Source organism: Chamaea fasciata, unplaced genomic scaffold, assembly GCF_029207755.1.
Source record: "Chamaea fasciata isolate MVZ Bird 193981 ecotype frontalis unplaced genomic scaffold, bChaFas1.0.hap1 SCAF_1, whole genome shotgun sequence".
In the NCBI taxonomy this organism is placed as follows: Eukaryota; Metazoa; Chordata; class Aves; order Passeriformes; family Sylviidae; genus Chamaea; species Chamaea fasciata.
Genome location: NW_027094086.1, coordinates 134973106 through 134990086, shown reverse-complemented (window position 1 = coordinate 134990086; position 16981 = coordinate 134973106). Strand labels below are relative to the sequence as shown.

The 16981-nt window shown below is 36.5% G+C and overlaps 1 protein-coding gene across 3 annotated transcripts in view; it reads right to left on the bottom strand.

Moving 5' to 3' along the window:
* MLLT10 (MLLT10 histone lysine methyltransferase DOT1L cofactor) overlaps positions 1–16981 on the bottom strand; it is a 126591-nt gene that overhangs the window by 53126 nt on the left and 56484 nt on the right. For all 3 annotated transcript variants that reach the window (XM_066198926.1, XM_066198934.1, XM_066198940.1), the window contains 3 exons: positions 13444–13539; positions 7580–7835; positions 4988–5557 (listed from right to left, as the gene is read on the bottom strand). In XM_066198926.1, coding sequence (XP_066055023.1) covers positions 4988–5557; positions 7580–7835; positions 13444–13539 — 922 coding nt within the window. The remainder of the gene's footprint in view (positions 1–4987; positions 5558–7579; positions 7836–13443; positions 13540–16981) is intronic.

Genomic DNA, 16981 nt, shown 5'->3' with positions numbered 1-16981 from the left:
AAAATTAGTCCAGTAAGTTATTTTCCATAACTCTCAATATCCACCACTAATCATCACTACACCTTTCTATGTCTTAACATCTCCCTTCCTTCTGTCAGACACATCCTAATTGCATAACATTAACTAGTTGCCAGTCTCTCTTACAGTTTCCTGAGTTTTAAAGACTTACCGAAATTTAACACTGACAGTCTAAAAGCATGGAAGTACGATGTATTCACCATCAGGAAATATCAGTACTTCTGGCTGTAGCTGCTGATAACAATTGTTTTACTTAAGAACTTTGATGCATTTCATGATAATCCCCACATTTTCATAGCTACTACCTCATGTGATTTCTTCCCTGTTACCTGATGAACATCTCCATGTTTTCTACACCAACAATCATTAATTTTAACATTTTAATCTTGTACCCCAATTCACCAATCTCAACACCACTTCTGTTCCGTTTCAAATATGAAGAATGAAATCCTCCACACATTGATTTTGCCTTGTGTGCTTTCTATACCATTTGCTTAGTCCTAAAAAGCCATTAATATCTATTAGTATCAATTTGTTCTTTATATTCTATCTCCTCTGAATACAAACTGGCATTTTAACACAGCAAGACTTCTGCTTTGGTGCACTTTGCAGATAAGCATAATAGCACAAACTGTTTCAGAACAATTTTTCCTAAACTCTTCCTCCCAGCAGATTCAGCTACTAAGTCAAACTTCAAACACAGCATCATGAAGATTTAACCTAAGTACTGAGGGACTTCATATCTCAATGAGAATAATTTCAAGTTACTCTTCTACTTTGAAACTCAGAGTTTCCTTGTGTCATCAGCGCAACAATGAGCTTAACAGTACAATGATCTTGTACAGCATAATGTGTCTAACATTGACAAAGGTTTCAGCACTGCTTGAATCAGAGGGGAAAGGAGAGCAAAATACATGGAACCAATCTGAAGCATTTAGCAAACTCACCTATAAAGTTGAAACTTGACTGCACAAGACAAGATCGACTCAGAGGAAACAAAAACATTCATGGTTTCTCAGAATTCGAAATACTGCCTTAATAAGGTACAATACTGGGTTTGGATGAGTCCTTTATTCCAAAAAAGCATCAAGTGTTACCAACCAGAGCATACTGAAGACTGGCTAAGGGCACAATATATATGATGCAGAAATAAAAATGTAGGAAGACAAATTTTAATTTTGCCTCAGTCAGGACAAAGGAATTCCAGAAGACTGACACAGTAAGGGTGCTGAAACAACAGGCTAACCATTTCAAGGCCCAATTGGTCATTTAATCTTTTCCAGTATTCTTAAAGAAAAAAAAATACCAGCTTTTTTTAGTGTTTACAGTACACATAAGGGCATAAAATCAATTTTACAAAAATTCAAATATTGAAGCAAATAATCCCCTGAAGTCCTTAGCTACTGAAGTTGATACTATACAATTTGTTGTACACTTGAAATCAAGAGCAGAACTGGGAAAGGCAGAGAAGTGCCTGAAGCACTACAATATATCCAGCAGCAAGTATCCATGCTGAACTTGGAAGACAACTGCACAAGAACTTTATCTACCATGAAACAGAAATTTCAGTTAACTTCTGACACTTGATTCTTTCCATTTTACATTGCTACATTATTCCACAAAAGTCAGAAATACTGCACATCACACAAAAACCTCTTTTTTCCCATTGCTGAGGGACAAAAGCCCTCAATGCTTTACAATACGAGACTAGAAATCTTTAAATATTATTCCCTGGAAGGATGCTAAAAATTAATTTAATCCTGAGAATACAGCTAGAATGACTTGGAAAGTTTGATAGCTCTATAAAATTCTCCAGTTCAGATGAAATCAACACACACACTCCCCCTATTAAAAGATTCAGATCCTGAAATCACTCCAAAGACCAACCCTACTGGGGTGAACCATTATTAGTTTTATGTAACTCCTCCAATAACTGACTTTGGCCTTTTTAGACAATAAACTTACAGTGCTTATGGATTCTCAACACAATGAGAAGTATGGTTGGTAAATGAGCTGATATCTAAAGAACCTTGGTGGGATTCTTTTAAAGATGGTACTAATAAAGCTTAATTTACTGCAAAAATTCCATATCGTCCTACCAATTTAAATTTTATTTCATTTTTTTAGAGTTAATTTTATCCCTTTGAATACAATGTTAAAGTAATGCATAAAATGTTTCCTGTCAGGTTATAAATACATTTCAGAAAAAATCACAAATAGCATAAAGATTGCACACTTAAGTTTAACCTTGAACACATCAGATCTGTCGCATGGCAACTGAAATACACCTGAGTGTATGTGTTGTAACAGCTTCTAATAACATGTCCTCATACTATACCTATATTCATGGTACATCTCTGTTCTCATTAAGCAAGAAAAGAGAAGTCCTGTGGACTGCGTAAGTCTGGAAATGTCAAATATTTCTGCAAAATTAGCTGAATATACTTATTCTGAATAAAAATTTTTGGGAAGACCTTTAATTATGTATAAATAGCACATGCTGAATCTGCATTACCTTTTAAAATAAGCTTCCCTTCACACTTCGTCTCACTTGAACATTTAACTATGAACACAATTATCATACATCTGTGAAGTCATGTTTTTCACAATTTTAATGGATCTCAACAACTACTCTTAGGAAAACTGAAAGAGAACGATAACTTCAGACAGCAGCTGTTAGGAAGACTACTGAAAAAAAAAAAGAGGAGATTCTTGCAGAAGTGCCTCAAAATCTTTGTTTAGTATGGTCTAGCTCGTACCTGATTCAGCTTCTTAGAGGTATCAAGGCAATTCCAAGTAAGAGGCAATAAGAACTTTTTGACTTGAGTACCCCGTATTTTCACTCACTACATTTACATGCACAAAGCCTTATCTGGGGGCTTGGGTCAAATAATTTAGATTCACTTGACAGATCTTGTGGACACGTGGTGGGTACATTTAAAAGAGAAACATATTAGACCTGAGAAAATACATGTTTCTGATAATACTGGCAATACTCATATGTCCTTCATTACAACACAAAAAATTGTTGTAAATTGGGTTACTGGGTTGCTGAACCAAAAAAATGCTTATGATGAAGTAAGGAGAGCAGCACATAAGAAAAATGGGAGATGAGGCAGAAGAGTACATCACAAAAATATGCTCTGATTCAAGCAGAAGTTTCTGGATAAATTTAGAGCTCGTGCTCAAAGATATCCCATTAGTTTTTGTATCTCTGGGTTTTCTTGGTTTTGCTGAGGTGATTTTGTTTACTAATTTTGTTTGTTCATTTATTCATATCCATGTTCTTTGGCATACTCAGTAAATATCACTGTTTTAAAGGACAGATCTAATGCTGGCCATCAAGAATCTAAGGATACTTAACAGAAGTTAAACTATAGGCTGAATACCATGATAAAAGTAATAAAACCGACATGGTATTTCCATCCATGCATTTATTTACAAAGAGTTTAACATTATCACTGCCATTTCCTAGATGGAAGAGTGAGATGTAATGAAGAGGACAAAGGAAGCAAGAATGGACCTGGACAGGGAAAGGCCTGTTCAATGAGCTGACGAGAGCAGAATATTCTACGACAAATATAAGAAGGGAAACGAGGGTCATTCACTTCAAACCAAGACCTTGTACTTCTATCTTCTACCCCAACCACAACAATACACAATCCACCTCAAAGAGATTATAAAAGAATAACAAAGATCATACTACAATAATCAGAACACTGATGTGAATCTGCTAAATGCTCTCTGTTCATAACATAGAGGTGAACATATTCTTAAAACTGTATTCTAAACAGAAAGATAAATAGTTAATTACGAAGTTTCATCATAGACCATTTCCCTCCATTGATTTTAATACAGGAAAAGTATTTTTTAATATAGTTGTTGCTGCTATTGCCATTATTACCCATAACAAAAATGATCATTTGCCTGCATCTAACTGCTTTAAAACAATGTGCCTTTGACATCAAGTTTTTAAGTACCTGCCGTGTTCTGAAAGAAATACAGGGGTTTTTTCCTTGAACTATGTATATTTTAAAAATATCTCTTGCTTATAGAATGAAAGTATACAATACAAAAAGCATAACACCCTCACTAAAAGCAAGTAATCAAGCTCTATTTCTCACTTCCCCAAAAACAGAAAAAGAAAAAACAAACAAAAAATAACAACAACAACAAAAAAACCACCACCTCACTATAACAACAAAAAGGACAAAATTTCGAAGTTTCAAAAGTGAGGTAGTTTGTTACTTTTTGTATCACAAAAGCTTTGAAAGAAACTTCAGAGCAACAAAGCCTTTGGTAGATAAGAGTATTCTGCCAGGCCATTCCACAAACAGGTTTACTGGAAACAGAAAAGCTTCTCACAGCCCCAGATGCGCATAACATTTAGAGCAGAGGAAGAACAAACCAGCCAATTTCAATTGCTAAGTAGCACACCAGAATATGAAAATGTCATCCAGCTGCACAGGAGTCCAGATTCAGAATATAATTTCACACGTTTAAACTGGTCATTCCCCATGTAGTCATTTTGATTTTCAGTTAAGCTAAATTGGGAAAATGGGACACATTCAGCAAAGCTGACATACCTGAGTACCAATTTTGTTTTCTCTGTATAACAGAACACGCAGACAATAAAGTCCATACTATCACTTTTCTCTTTTTTTTAGCTGAACCTGCCACATGTTATTTTCAAAGAACCTATTTTCATGCAACTTCTCCCCCTACAGCTTCAAAACCTGCATTTATATAGCCTCTAGGCCAATACACAGGTCAATCTACTACAGCCACCTACAGCACAGTGGCACCTACATGTGGAACAAAACTTACTTTTCCAACAGTCCTTTTTCCCCCAGTGTGATTTTCATGATACTTTAAATGATACTATGTTCTTGAAAAGCATACTCAGAATAAAAGCTAAAATAATAAAAACATATTTTGAGGCAAGAAAACAAATCCAATAAACACCTACCTGAACCCACTGGAGATGAACCAACACTAAGACTTTGTAAACTTCCATTCCTGAGCAAAGTTGGAGATTTTTGAAGACCAGAGCTTGTCACACTTCCTGCAGCAGATGCCACAGATGAAGTTGGGGAAGCAGAAGAAACTGAAAGATGGGAAAGACCTTCTTGACTTTTATTTCCTTTAGGTCGACCAGGCCCATGTTTACTTTGCTTATTTCCTTTCCGTTTCTTCTCTGTTACAGTTTCTTCTTCTATTCCAGAAGTTTGAGCTCGTTTGTACGCTGTAGAAGTAAGGCTTGAATTACTTAAGTCTCCAGGTGAGCTGTCAAAGTTTTTAGATTGGGAAACAGCTGCTGACGATGAAGTGAGACCAATTAAGGAAGTGAAACAATTGACTCCTCCCTCTTGGCTCCCAGCCTCTCCTTTATGTACATCTTTGGTTGACGAAGCCTGTTGAGAATGCGTGAAACTGTCACTTCGAAGATCTGTGTCTGTAAAACTCAAAAAATCTTGAGGAGACTGAACTGAACTTCCAGAAGATGACTTTATGCTCCCAGGAGTGCCCAAAAAGCTTCCTAAAAAAAGGAAGAAGTACAATTATGTTTCTCCCTGTAGTTGATGAAAACTGATGGGAAGTATTATGATCTTAGAAAAAAAAACATTTAATGTGAAAGGACTTTATGAAAAACTTTACCAAGAGCTAAATAATTTTTTTAATCACTCATTGGTTCTCCTGCTGATCCTTCACCTTGCTGGATATGATTCTCAGATTCCTGTCTGAGATTCAGATTTGCATCTGGGGCACAAACAAGATGAAAATGAATAAAAGAAGAGTAACAACTTTGCTGCTTAGGCAGCTTTAACATCCATCATGTTTTGAAGCCATAACAAACACTTGGTGCAAACTGGAGTACGTTTTTTTTTGAACAAACACATATAGAACAAGAAAGTTGATAGAAATGTGCTATGATCACATATACACTATGCCTGCCATCTTCCTTACCATTCTACCTAAAATCAAGGGTCTGACACAGGTCAAGGGATCAACAACTGGGCTTAATTCTCCCTGGCTGAGGAGGAGTTCCACAGAAGACATATTTTTCAAAAGCACAAGAAAGTGAAAAATAGTGTATGAAATTGGCATTTTAAGACTTCTTTAGCACTGTCACAGAATCATAAAGATCTTCTGTGTAACAGAATTACATTCCTTCTTCAGTATTTGGAATGCAGTCATTTCATCACTGTATTAGTGCATTCAAGGCAGAAAATTAAACACTCTTGGGAACTACACACATCTACTTGCACTAAAATTCACTAATTTTATATAGGGGTGTACAGTTTCACAGAATTCAGACTGATGACAACATCAAGAAAATATTCCTGAACATGACATTAGGTATAAAAAACCCACGTCCTTTAAAAACTGGTGTTTTATCACTAGGACTCCACTAAACATGGTTAAAAATTCCATTTAAAATACAATTTACATAAATACAGCTATTTAAAAAAAATCATTGTTTAGTATTTTAAATAAGTTATATCAGCTTCTCTTAATGCAGCCCAAAAGAAAATACATGCACATAGTAAAGATCTATTTAGCCACCTGCAGTAAGATTTTTCTTTAAATAAAGAATTCCAGAAGGGAATTTTCAAAATTTTGGTAATTTAAACAAAAAAACACTTCCTCTTCTTTCAAGTTAAAAAACCCCTGAAATATTTAAAGAGCTCTAGACAAATTTATAAGTGTTCACTGCATAAATAAATTCAAAGGAAAATCAACATCACAAAGCCGAAAGAACAGTCAGCTACTAGACACCACAGTGAAAATTACTAAAAATTACTTTATAGAAGGCCTAGTTTGTTGTGTTTCCAAATAAAATGTTTTAATAATTAAGGAATTTAAAAAAAAAACTTTTTATTTTTTAAGTAATTTTTTCAACTCAGGCGAAGATGACGAAAGCAAACAAAATTTGCTTTTTAGACGTGTTCATAGTGCACGTAGTGGGCTTTAGCAAGCTCAAAAAGTAAAAGACTTTGAATTACCTAAGGTAAATAAACCTTACACACTTTTTACATACTCATCTTCTGTTTATATATTTTAATGACAAAACAATTAAGTAGAAAGGTCTTTCACTCTGAAGAAGACGGTATAAATTAAATATCTGCATCTTGAAAAATTATTGAGGGGCCAATGCATCCTATGCCTTAGGTAGTCCAGTTCTGTTCTTTAGCCAGTGCACTGACTAAAAAACATCAGTATTACTCCCTTAAAGAGCTAAGACCTCTAGACTCAATTCACATTAAAGTTTACCCCAGACTAACTTTCTGGCACACAAAGACACTTCTGTTCGCAGCTAAAGAGAATACCTTAACAGTCTGAAAAAAAGCATCAGTTCTGCCCTTTAAAAATGTACAACCTTCTTTTTCATGTTATAGCAAAAAACATTTTTACTCTGAAAAAAGTTAGATTTTTCCCTGATGTGAAGTAACATGCTCGGTATTGGAGATAAAAGATTAACTACTTTTCAAGTTCTGCATACAGAAAATTCCTAATTCCTGTCAAAGCAGAAGTTGTGTTACAGCGTAACAATCAGTACCTTGCTGAAAAGGGCTAGCTGCAGTCACAGTTGTTCCTGGATTTCTTCCAGCGCCAGGCTTTCTTCCCCTCTGACCTGAGCTGTGACCTGCAGATTTCTTCCCTTTGCTCTCTGACCCTCTAGCCTCAGAAGAATCTTTTCCACTTGAAACATGTGTAGGAACTTCCTGGAAATTTGCATTTGTAAATCGAGCTGAGGTATCTTCCAACCGCTTCAAGGAGCCTGACATGGAGTTGTTGCTAGTGCTTGTGTATGTCTGGCATTTTAAAAGAGAGAAGAAATTAAAGAAACAAGTCACACAAAAAACTGTAACAACTGTTTAAAGTACCTCATTCTTTCAAACAAACACAGAAGCGTTCAAATACTACTGTAACTAGAAACAGCAGGAATTACAGCAGCTGAACTGTGATGTTGCTCAGCAAACAACTAAAGTACATAAAACATGACTTTGTGGGGAAAAAAATGCATAATGGCTTTGGTTGAAATTTTTACCTCACTGAGGTAAATGGAAAAATCTCATGGGTATGGTCTTTATAGCCTATTTAAATAGGACATTGTCATTCTATTCTAAAAATCAGAAAATAAACTTCTAATGCTTTTCTGAACGTACAATTTTCATGCCTTTTCTGTTAAACTGGAAATGTTCCATCAGCAGTGGAACTGTTGAAGGCGTCAGAACCTAAGAACTTGGATTTTTAAGACTTTATAGCCTCAACACCAAACCAAAATCAGCTCCCTGGCATGTGAACCATCCCCCATTCATCCAATTGCTTAAGAATCACCAAGTAAAGAAGACACATGAGAGAGCTGATTGAGACACACTTACTTCAAACCCGCTCTCTGACAGGTACAAAAACACTCCTGAGCTCCTAATGCAAATTTCTTCCCCAACCCCTACCCACCCCCAACAATTCTGACCCTTTTCCTACACTCATACACTCTCCAAAGGACTTGAAAAATTTTCATCTTTAGGTCCATTATTTGTCTGTTAAATTTTACCACAATTATTCCTATTGGTGAACAATAGTCAAAAGAGGTTTCTCAGAAAGCAATTAGGTGGGCAGGGAAACTGCATGCACAATATTAGGAAACCATACAAGGGAATATTATTGTTCTCATAACTGAAAAAAATGTGGAGCTGTGGTAACAGAATTTTAATAACATAAGAAAGAAAATGAAAGCAAAGTCAGGAAAAAGAAAAGAAAAACTCTACTGTTTTTTATACTCAAGCCACCCAGTAAAAGAGCTGTTTAAAGCTTCTTAAAAAAAATACAGATCAAACTTAGAAGCTACTCATCTGTTCAAAACGAGCTTGTCTGTTTTTCAGTTCTTTACGGAATAGAATTTAAAATAGTATCTACAGTTATCTCCAATAAAGACCACACAAACACATGCCTCTTAAAATTGAGCATACACACACATCTTCCCTGCCCCAAGTAGGATGCTTGCTGAATTTAGGCCTACAACAGAATGTTTCTTCATCTTTACATAAAGCTTTGTATAGCAGCTATACAAATTTTTCCATATTTCACCAAAATAGCTAAGACATTTACATAAACCTTACTTTTCAGTTGCAAATGACAGAAGACAACTAAATATACAAGCTTTGAGGAAAGCAAATATTTCAATCTATTTGCATACCAGGCCAGGCAATGACAAGTAGGCATTAATTTGCAAACACCACGCTGTGATTTGGTTTGACTGCAAGCCTGAACCCCACTCCTGGCAGATTTTGAAGAATATGCATACACAACACAGTTCTGCTTTGGAAAATTTTGCTCCCACAGCTATCTGCGCTTCAGAAGGTGCTATAAGGTGTACTGAAATCTACATGCTTACTCAGAGAATCAGGAACACTAACATGATGAAATATACCCTAAGTGCAGAGAGTTACTGTCAAGTTTACACTCTCCATCTATCACTCTGTGCGCCCTGAGGAGTTACACCATTCATCTGCAGCAAGTCTTAAAACTTCTGGGGATTTATGGCAAACCTGCAATAATCACTCCTGGAACACACAGCATGTCCCAAGGTTTGAGTGGCCTTTAGCCCTATGCAGGTGTGTAAGGCAGTACCATTGCAAAGAGAGGGGAAGGACCATGGCAAGTAATTCTCCACGAAAATGCCAGATGGTAAGAGCACAGTCCGAGCAAAAACCAACCAACCCCCCCCAAAAAACCCCAAACCAACACTGGGTTTGCATGGTCATGTTTTGTTGGGGGACTATAGGCAGGGCTTCTGTGAGAAGCTGCCAGAGGCTTCCTCCATGTCCAGTGGAGCCAATTCCAGCCAGCTCCAGGACTGACCGAAGGCTGGCCAGGGCTGGGCCCATCACAAATGGTGGTAACACCTCTGTGACAACATACTGAAGAAGGAAAAACAAAAAAGGGTTATCGGGCAAATGTAACTGCAGCCAGAGACGAGCAGACTGAGAACATGTGAGAGAACCAACTCTGCAGACACCAAGGTCAGTGAAGAAGGAGAGGGAGGAGGTGCTCCAGTCACCAGAGCTGAGATTCCCCTGCAGCCCATGGTGAAGACCATGGTGAGGCAGCTGTGGCCCTGCAGCCCACGGAGATCCATGGGGATGCAGAGATTGACCTGCAGCCTATGGAAGAAACCCACACCACAGCAAGTAGATGCTTGTGAGGAGGCTGTGACCCCATGGAGCAGGCTCCTGGCAGGACCTGGAGACCTATGGAGAGAGAAGTCCATGCTGGAGCAGGTTTCCTGACAGGACTTGTGACCCTGTGGGGGATTCACACTGGAGGCAGGCTGTGCCTGAAGGACTGCACCTGTGGAGAAGTGATCCATGCTGCAGTAGTCTGTGGAGAAGGGTAGCCCATGGGAGGGACTCAGGATGGAAAAGTCTGTGAAGGACTGTCTCCCATGGGAGGGATGCTGGAGCTGGGGGAGGACTCTCTGCCTTAAACAGCTGCAGGAGCAACCAATGACAAACTGATCATAACCCTCACTCCCCATCTCCCCACACTGCTGGAGGGAGCCAAAGCCCAAAACATGAAACAGAATTTTTTTACCAGCAGTAAATACGGGGCTTATGGCACTTCCCAACTAAGAAGGCGGGCAGAGGAAGAGGCAGCAAAGAATTCAAAACCCTAAGTTATTGTAGTTCTTCTTGAAACATTCTATATCTATGTCCCAAAAATGAAAAAATGTGGTGCTACTACATTAATCAAAGAGTAGTCAGGTATTTCTTATTTCAAACTTTTTCAAACTTAACTGATTCAGACTGAACAACATTTGCTGCGACATTACAGGGATGCACAAAAGTGCCACTCAAAATAGCAGGGGCTGGAACCTCCGTTTAAATTCTGCAGGCAATTCAACTACACTACCAGAAGGTAAATTCAGTTTACTGTGCAGCCTTTCATGATTCTACCTAAAGAAATCACTCAGCCAGATAAAAACATGCTTTAAGACAACACCTGCATAAATGGTCATTACCACTGGATTTACAAAGGTTTAACATCTTTAAAAAGGAAAAACAAATTTCATTTCAAATTTCAGTTCCCCCCACAGGAACATTATGGTAGCAGAAGTGATTATATATCATGATAAAGTCATGCATTCAATACAAAGAAAGACTGCTGTGAAACAGAGATCAGGTTCAAATCAATTCTAGCAACTCTGTGTAAAAGGACACATAAAAGTAATACATTAATACAATATTCTGAACCAAATATTCATCTCAGAAAAAAATATAGCTTGTCTCATTACTAAAATTTTTAAGTTTTGAGAAACACATTTTGAGTTTATAACCTAGAAAAGCAAATGCACATAAATGGTGTTTAAAAGACTTAGGAAAAAAAATTAACTGAAGGAACTAGCCACAACAACAACAAAAAATCACTTCCATATATCCAGTAGATACATTTTAAAAAACCATAATCACACTTAGGAACCTCTGAACACCAATTTCCCAATAAAAACACCAATAAAAAACCTGAACACCAATTTTCCTGATGATTTGAAGCAGTATTAAAAAAAGGCAATAAATGAACCAAACAGGTTAGGTAAAGCAAACCCACATGCAAAAGATTAAATAAAAAAACTAAAAGGGCATGATGATATTCAAATTCCACAAATAATATTCTGTTTTAGTTTAATTAAGTTATAATTTAAGTTCTAGAATTAGAGATTTTCTGTTCATTTTAGTGTTTGCCCTAGCTCATCCTTGTGACTATCCCCAGGAGTAAACCTTGTAATTAGGAAAAGAATAGGGTGGATAAAGCAATTAGAAATAAGCTTAGCAGAAAAAAGAATCCAACTGTGTCTTTGGCATTAAAAGCATATTCTGACAGTCAGGATACAGAAGATAATCAATATTTCCATATGTTTTCTTTAACTTTTACAGAAATATACAGTAATATCACTTTTTGTAAAAGCTTATGATGATTAGATAATCAAAGTGCAAGAGGGATGCAATTCAAGAAAAATAAGATCACACATAATACAAAACCTGAACAAAGGTTGTAAAGTTTAAAGAAGTTTCCACACAAGTTTCCACAAAGCCTCTCTTACAGGCTACGAATTTTAGAAGCTGTTTGAGACTCAAAAGGAATATGTTTAGGGTGAATTAATAAAATGAAATAACCAATCATGTGGACCAGTCAATACTACTCAAAATGTTCTACAACCTGATTTCAATAGAAACTGTCACATTCACAGACTGCAATCTCTAATTGCTCTTAAATCAAACCAGCAAAGACTGACTCTACCTTTTCTTCTATTTTTTTTAATAGGGAGTTATTGAGAGTTTTAGAAAACCACTAAGTTTCACTTGACACAACAGCAGCAAAGAGAATACAGCAGAACAAAAAACAAGACTCAACAGAAGTATGAGCTACAAATAATTGGATGTTAGCAGGTATGAATTCTCAAGTTAATAATCTTACTATTGAGAATCAAGAAATATGCAAAGCATACTAGAAATCTAACTTTCTTGGAGATTATTGTTGAAATTGCTACCACTATTTGAGAGCATACTTCCAGAGACCAGAGGAAGTTGATATTTGAATCATTTCACCCCGTCCTGATGAGATATTGGTGTACCATATGCAAACACGCATTTGTTGAATGTAACACCTCAGCAACCAAACCCCACACCAAAACACAAGCCTCAACACCTTTGCTAAAACAGGATGATCTGTGTACTAAGCATAATTCAATTCACACCATGATTCCCTGACTCTGATGTCAAACATCCCCACGTGAATGGGACATATTTTTTTCCAACTTTGCAATCAGAAAACCCATTTCTCAATAGTACTGGCCACTCTGCAATGCCAACATTAGCCTCATTTCATTGGTGGGTAGCAAAAGTGATTCTTGCTGAGTACAATGACAACTGTCATTATTTAACCCTGTATGTTGCTGCTGGAATTAGGTATTTTCTAACACATCAACAAAAAGGAAAGTTCAGAGAACCTAAGAGAACAGCCTGCTAATAAGGCAAATTATAAGTATATGAAGCATGAGCAGTATTTTCATAACTACCAGTTCTAAATGCTTACAGGTTCAGTGTCAGCTCAGCATACACAAGTGAATTTTGAAGGACTTTCTAAAACTTCTCAAATTATTGAATATACCTCAATTAAGTAAAAGTTACTGGAGTATCCTGGTACCTGACTCACAATTTAAGTACAAAACTCTAAGCCTTTCACCATATGGTAAACCTCCATGTATTTTAGCATTTTACATTATAGGAAAAAATACCCAGAGTGCTTGATAATTACAGAATTTCCGCCATTATAAAGCTCCTGTATATACAGTGGAATGATTACATCATGAAATTTTGACATAAGTAACTGAAGTGGAAGAGGAGAAAAAACACATTCACTTACTTTTTCTGTAGTTACAGTAAGAGACGGAACCAAAGATGGTGAGGACTCCGACTGCTTCTTATATTTTTGCTTGTGTTTATCTTTCTCTTTATATTTCTAGAAGTTGTAAAAGACAATAAAAACTAAGTTCAGCTTCACCTTTAACATAACCCACTCTATATTGCATCAAGTGTTACCAAAATTGAAGAGAGATGGCAATAATGTCCTGTGCTATTTGGAAAACACATTAATGTTTTCAACGTTTTATAATATAATTTCATAAAAGCAAATCAAGTATTTATATTTGTTTTCAAAGTGCACAAACTGAAATTCTTCAATTATAACCAGCATTTATGAATGCACTGTTGTTAGTATAAACCATCTTTACAATAATCACTTAATCAACAAAAGAAACTGGACTAAAAACAGAGACAAGGCTTCTGTTTCAAAGATCTCCATTGATTCATTTTCCACCAATACCTTTCTGTACCTCTGCACCTGCACAGTATTTTTGGCGGGGTACTAATGTAAATTAATACACGGTTTTAGCTTTGGTTTCCCTACTGACATCTCCATGTACAAGGATGTGAAATCTGATTTAGATTTCATTTCCAAAAAAAGGGACATACATTTTACAGACTAAGTAAGTATTTTCCACGGTAAACTGAATAAAATATCAACAGCTATACAAATCAAATGTGCTACCTAAAAGAGCTGAGAATGTAATCAGGTTTGGGGTTTTTTTTTTAATTTTTACTTTTTAAACATGAATGAAGCATTGGCAGTGCAAACAAAATTGTGCCAACTGAGGGAAAATAACTTCTTATCCCAGAGCCTTTATAGTATAACAGAAGTCTTTCATATTGGCAGAAATCAACTTTTGGAGGATTACAGAATCAGACCCAGATTGTATTTGTCTGAATAGTTTAGAAAAATCCTTTACAAAAATAGCTAGTCTGACAAAACTAACAATTAAACTTAGAAGACAGAAGTTCAGTATTTCTTCCAATCTAATATAAACAAGTCGTTTTTTCCTCAGCAATGTAATATGGTTTACTTAGACAGTATCAAAAGATGCAAAGAAACTGCAGCTTTGAGAGAAAGTTACTTACAAGCTACTGGCACTCAAGTATTATATTTAATTATGTATTTGTGGAATTTTTGTGAACAAACACAAAACTCTGCAGAACAGCACAATGTATGGCTATTTGTTCAGACTGCTTCTACAGAGAGCTAGTAAAAATGTGCATACATATGGATTGACACAAGGGGTTTAAAAATCCCGTTGAGGAGCTTGAAAAGATGTGTAAGTCTGAACAGCCACATGAAAACTCAGTAATTGTTCTGAATCTTAAAAACTATCCACGCCGATCTTCCTCTAACTATCCAAATGATTGTCCAGACTTTCAAAGGAACATCATTCGTTCAACAGCACCTGCAAAACCACTCTCACCAAGGACCAGAACAAGATGCAATGCGTACATACCCTATTCAGGTATGACTAAGTATCACCTTTCCATCCCTGTCACAATGGAAGAAACAGCAGAAACTTATCTCATGGAATCTGCCTGAGAGACCAAGAGAATGGGTTCTCAAATTCTCTAGTAAAGTAGAACCAGTAAACTGACAACCTAGATGCAAAGCTGAAAGCAAAACACTTTTATCTTTCTTTATGAACTGTAACTACCAGGTGACTGACTTAGAGATCAACTCTAACCAGCCGAAATCCATTTAACTAAAATGATTTTGCCAGGAATAAAATACAGTTTAACTAAGAAAGTTCATAAATCAAGTAAAAAAGCTACAATCACCAAAATATTATGTAAAACAATACTTGCTAGATACAATATATAAAGTTCTTTCTTGTTCACTTCCTAAAACTCAAAGACAGGTACACTTTAAAAGGTTGAGGGGGATTTCTAAGTTTGGAGCTTTTACACACTCAAGCGAACTTGGGGGTTTTATTTCTGCCACACGGATAGAAATATGGAGATCTTCCCTTCATAATAAAGTGAGACAGTGTCATAATTACAATGACATACACCATAAGGCAATACAGGCTTGTTGAAGGAGCTTTAGATCAGGGAGGTTAAGTTTGTTTTCTTTTGTGTTTTTCTGGAGGGGAGATTGTTTGTTTGTCTCTTTTTAGACCTGGAAAACACATTAGAAAGAAGAAAAACTACTATGGGGAAGAAGGATTCAAACACACTGCACAGTCATTCCAATAACATCTTAAATGGAACAGTCCCCATAGTACTATGCATACTAACAGAAAAGCAAGCAGGAATCAAGGAAAACCAGAAGCATCTACACCAAGACTACCATGTTATCTATTGATTCTGCTGATACAAAAAAACTTTCACCAGTGCTAAGCTACCAAACTTACTACATCATCAGTCAATGTGTTTAGAAAAACTTGAGTAACAATTTCATTGAACCCCAGACAAGCTTCAAGAAGGAAGCTATGGCTACTCACTGCCTGAGTTTCTTTGGCTTTCGTTATTCTACTGGGAAATTCAAATAATCCTAAAGAATTTTTATTTATCATTTTGAAGCCAAGAGGCAATGACTTTAATACGCTTTAAAATGAAACTTCACAATAGTATCAGTAAACAGTAAGAAAACTTTTAAATCAACATGTTTTACAGTCTTTTCTGTCAACTTTCTAGTGTTATTTTACTTGCAGTGTTAATTTCATCTAAAAGGCAAAAACCATAAAATTCTGATCAAAGGGACAGTTAGGAAGACTTCTAATTACATTCTGTAACATACTGCAAGCAAACGTAGTCCCTACACATAAGGAAGAGTCAAGAAGGACAAGGGACACAAGAACAGCAGGAAGGAAGGGGGCATAGCTTGATTTTTGTAAAGTGAAGCATCAGCAACCACATCAAATTCCCCTCCCAGACTCAAACCATCAAGACAAAGTTTGCCAGGGCAGCCTACCAAGGTTACAGCTTTCCACTCGAAGCCACTGCAGGGGTAACCCATCCAAAGGCTTTCTGCATACAAATATCTCCCACACAAGACATCTACTGTCCTTAACTCCGCATTTCCTCCTCCTTTTAGGTTATACCTCCTCTCACCATTCTCCTCCTTTTATTTTTTTTTTAATCATCTTTTTTCTTCCCAAGGAAAGTTAAGAAGCATTACTTCTGAGTGTGACTGACTACAAATGCATACAGCATCAAAGAACTGGAGAACATTGCAGGAAAATCTCTGAAAGAAATGCTTAGCTTTTACACTGGCAAGAATAAAAATTTCAACAACAAGCTGCAGAGGCTGCTGGATGTAACTCCCATAAAATGACTTCCTGCAGTTGCACCCTCTTCTACCAAAAAGATGCATAAAAAGTACAAGAAGAGTTCTGAAACATCCACTTTGGAATTCAGAAAAGGATTAACAAAGGGACATGAATTCCCACAACATTTAACAAATATGACAGCTTTTAATCAAGTCTGTCTCAAAGGCCACACAAACCAGCCATCTCCCCTACTGCCAGAAAAACAGGAAACTGTTAGCTCCTCATGGACAACTCCACATGCTTCACTTTTGTAAG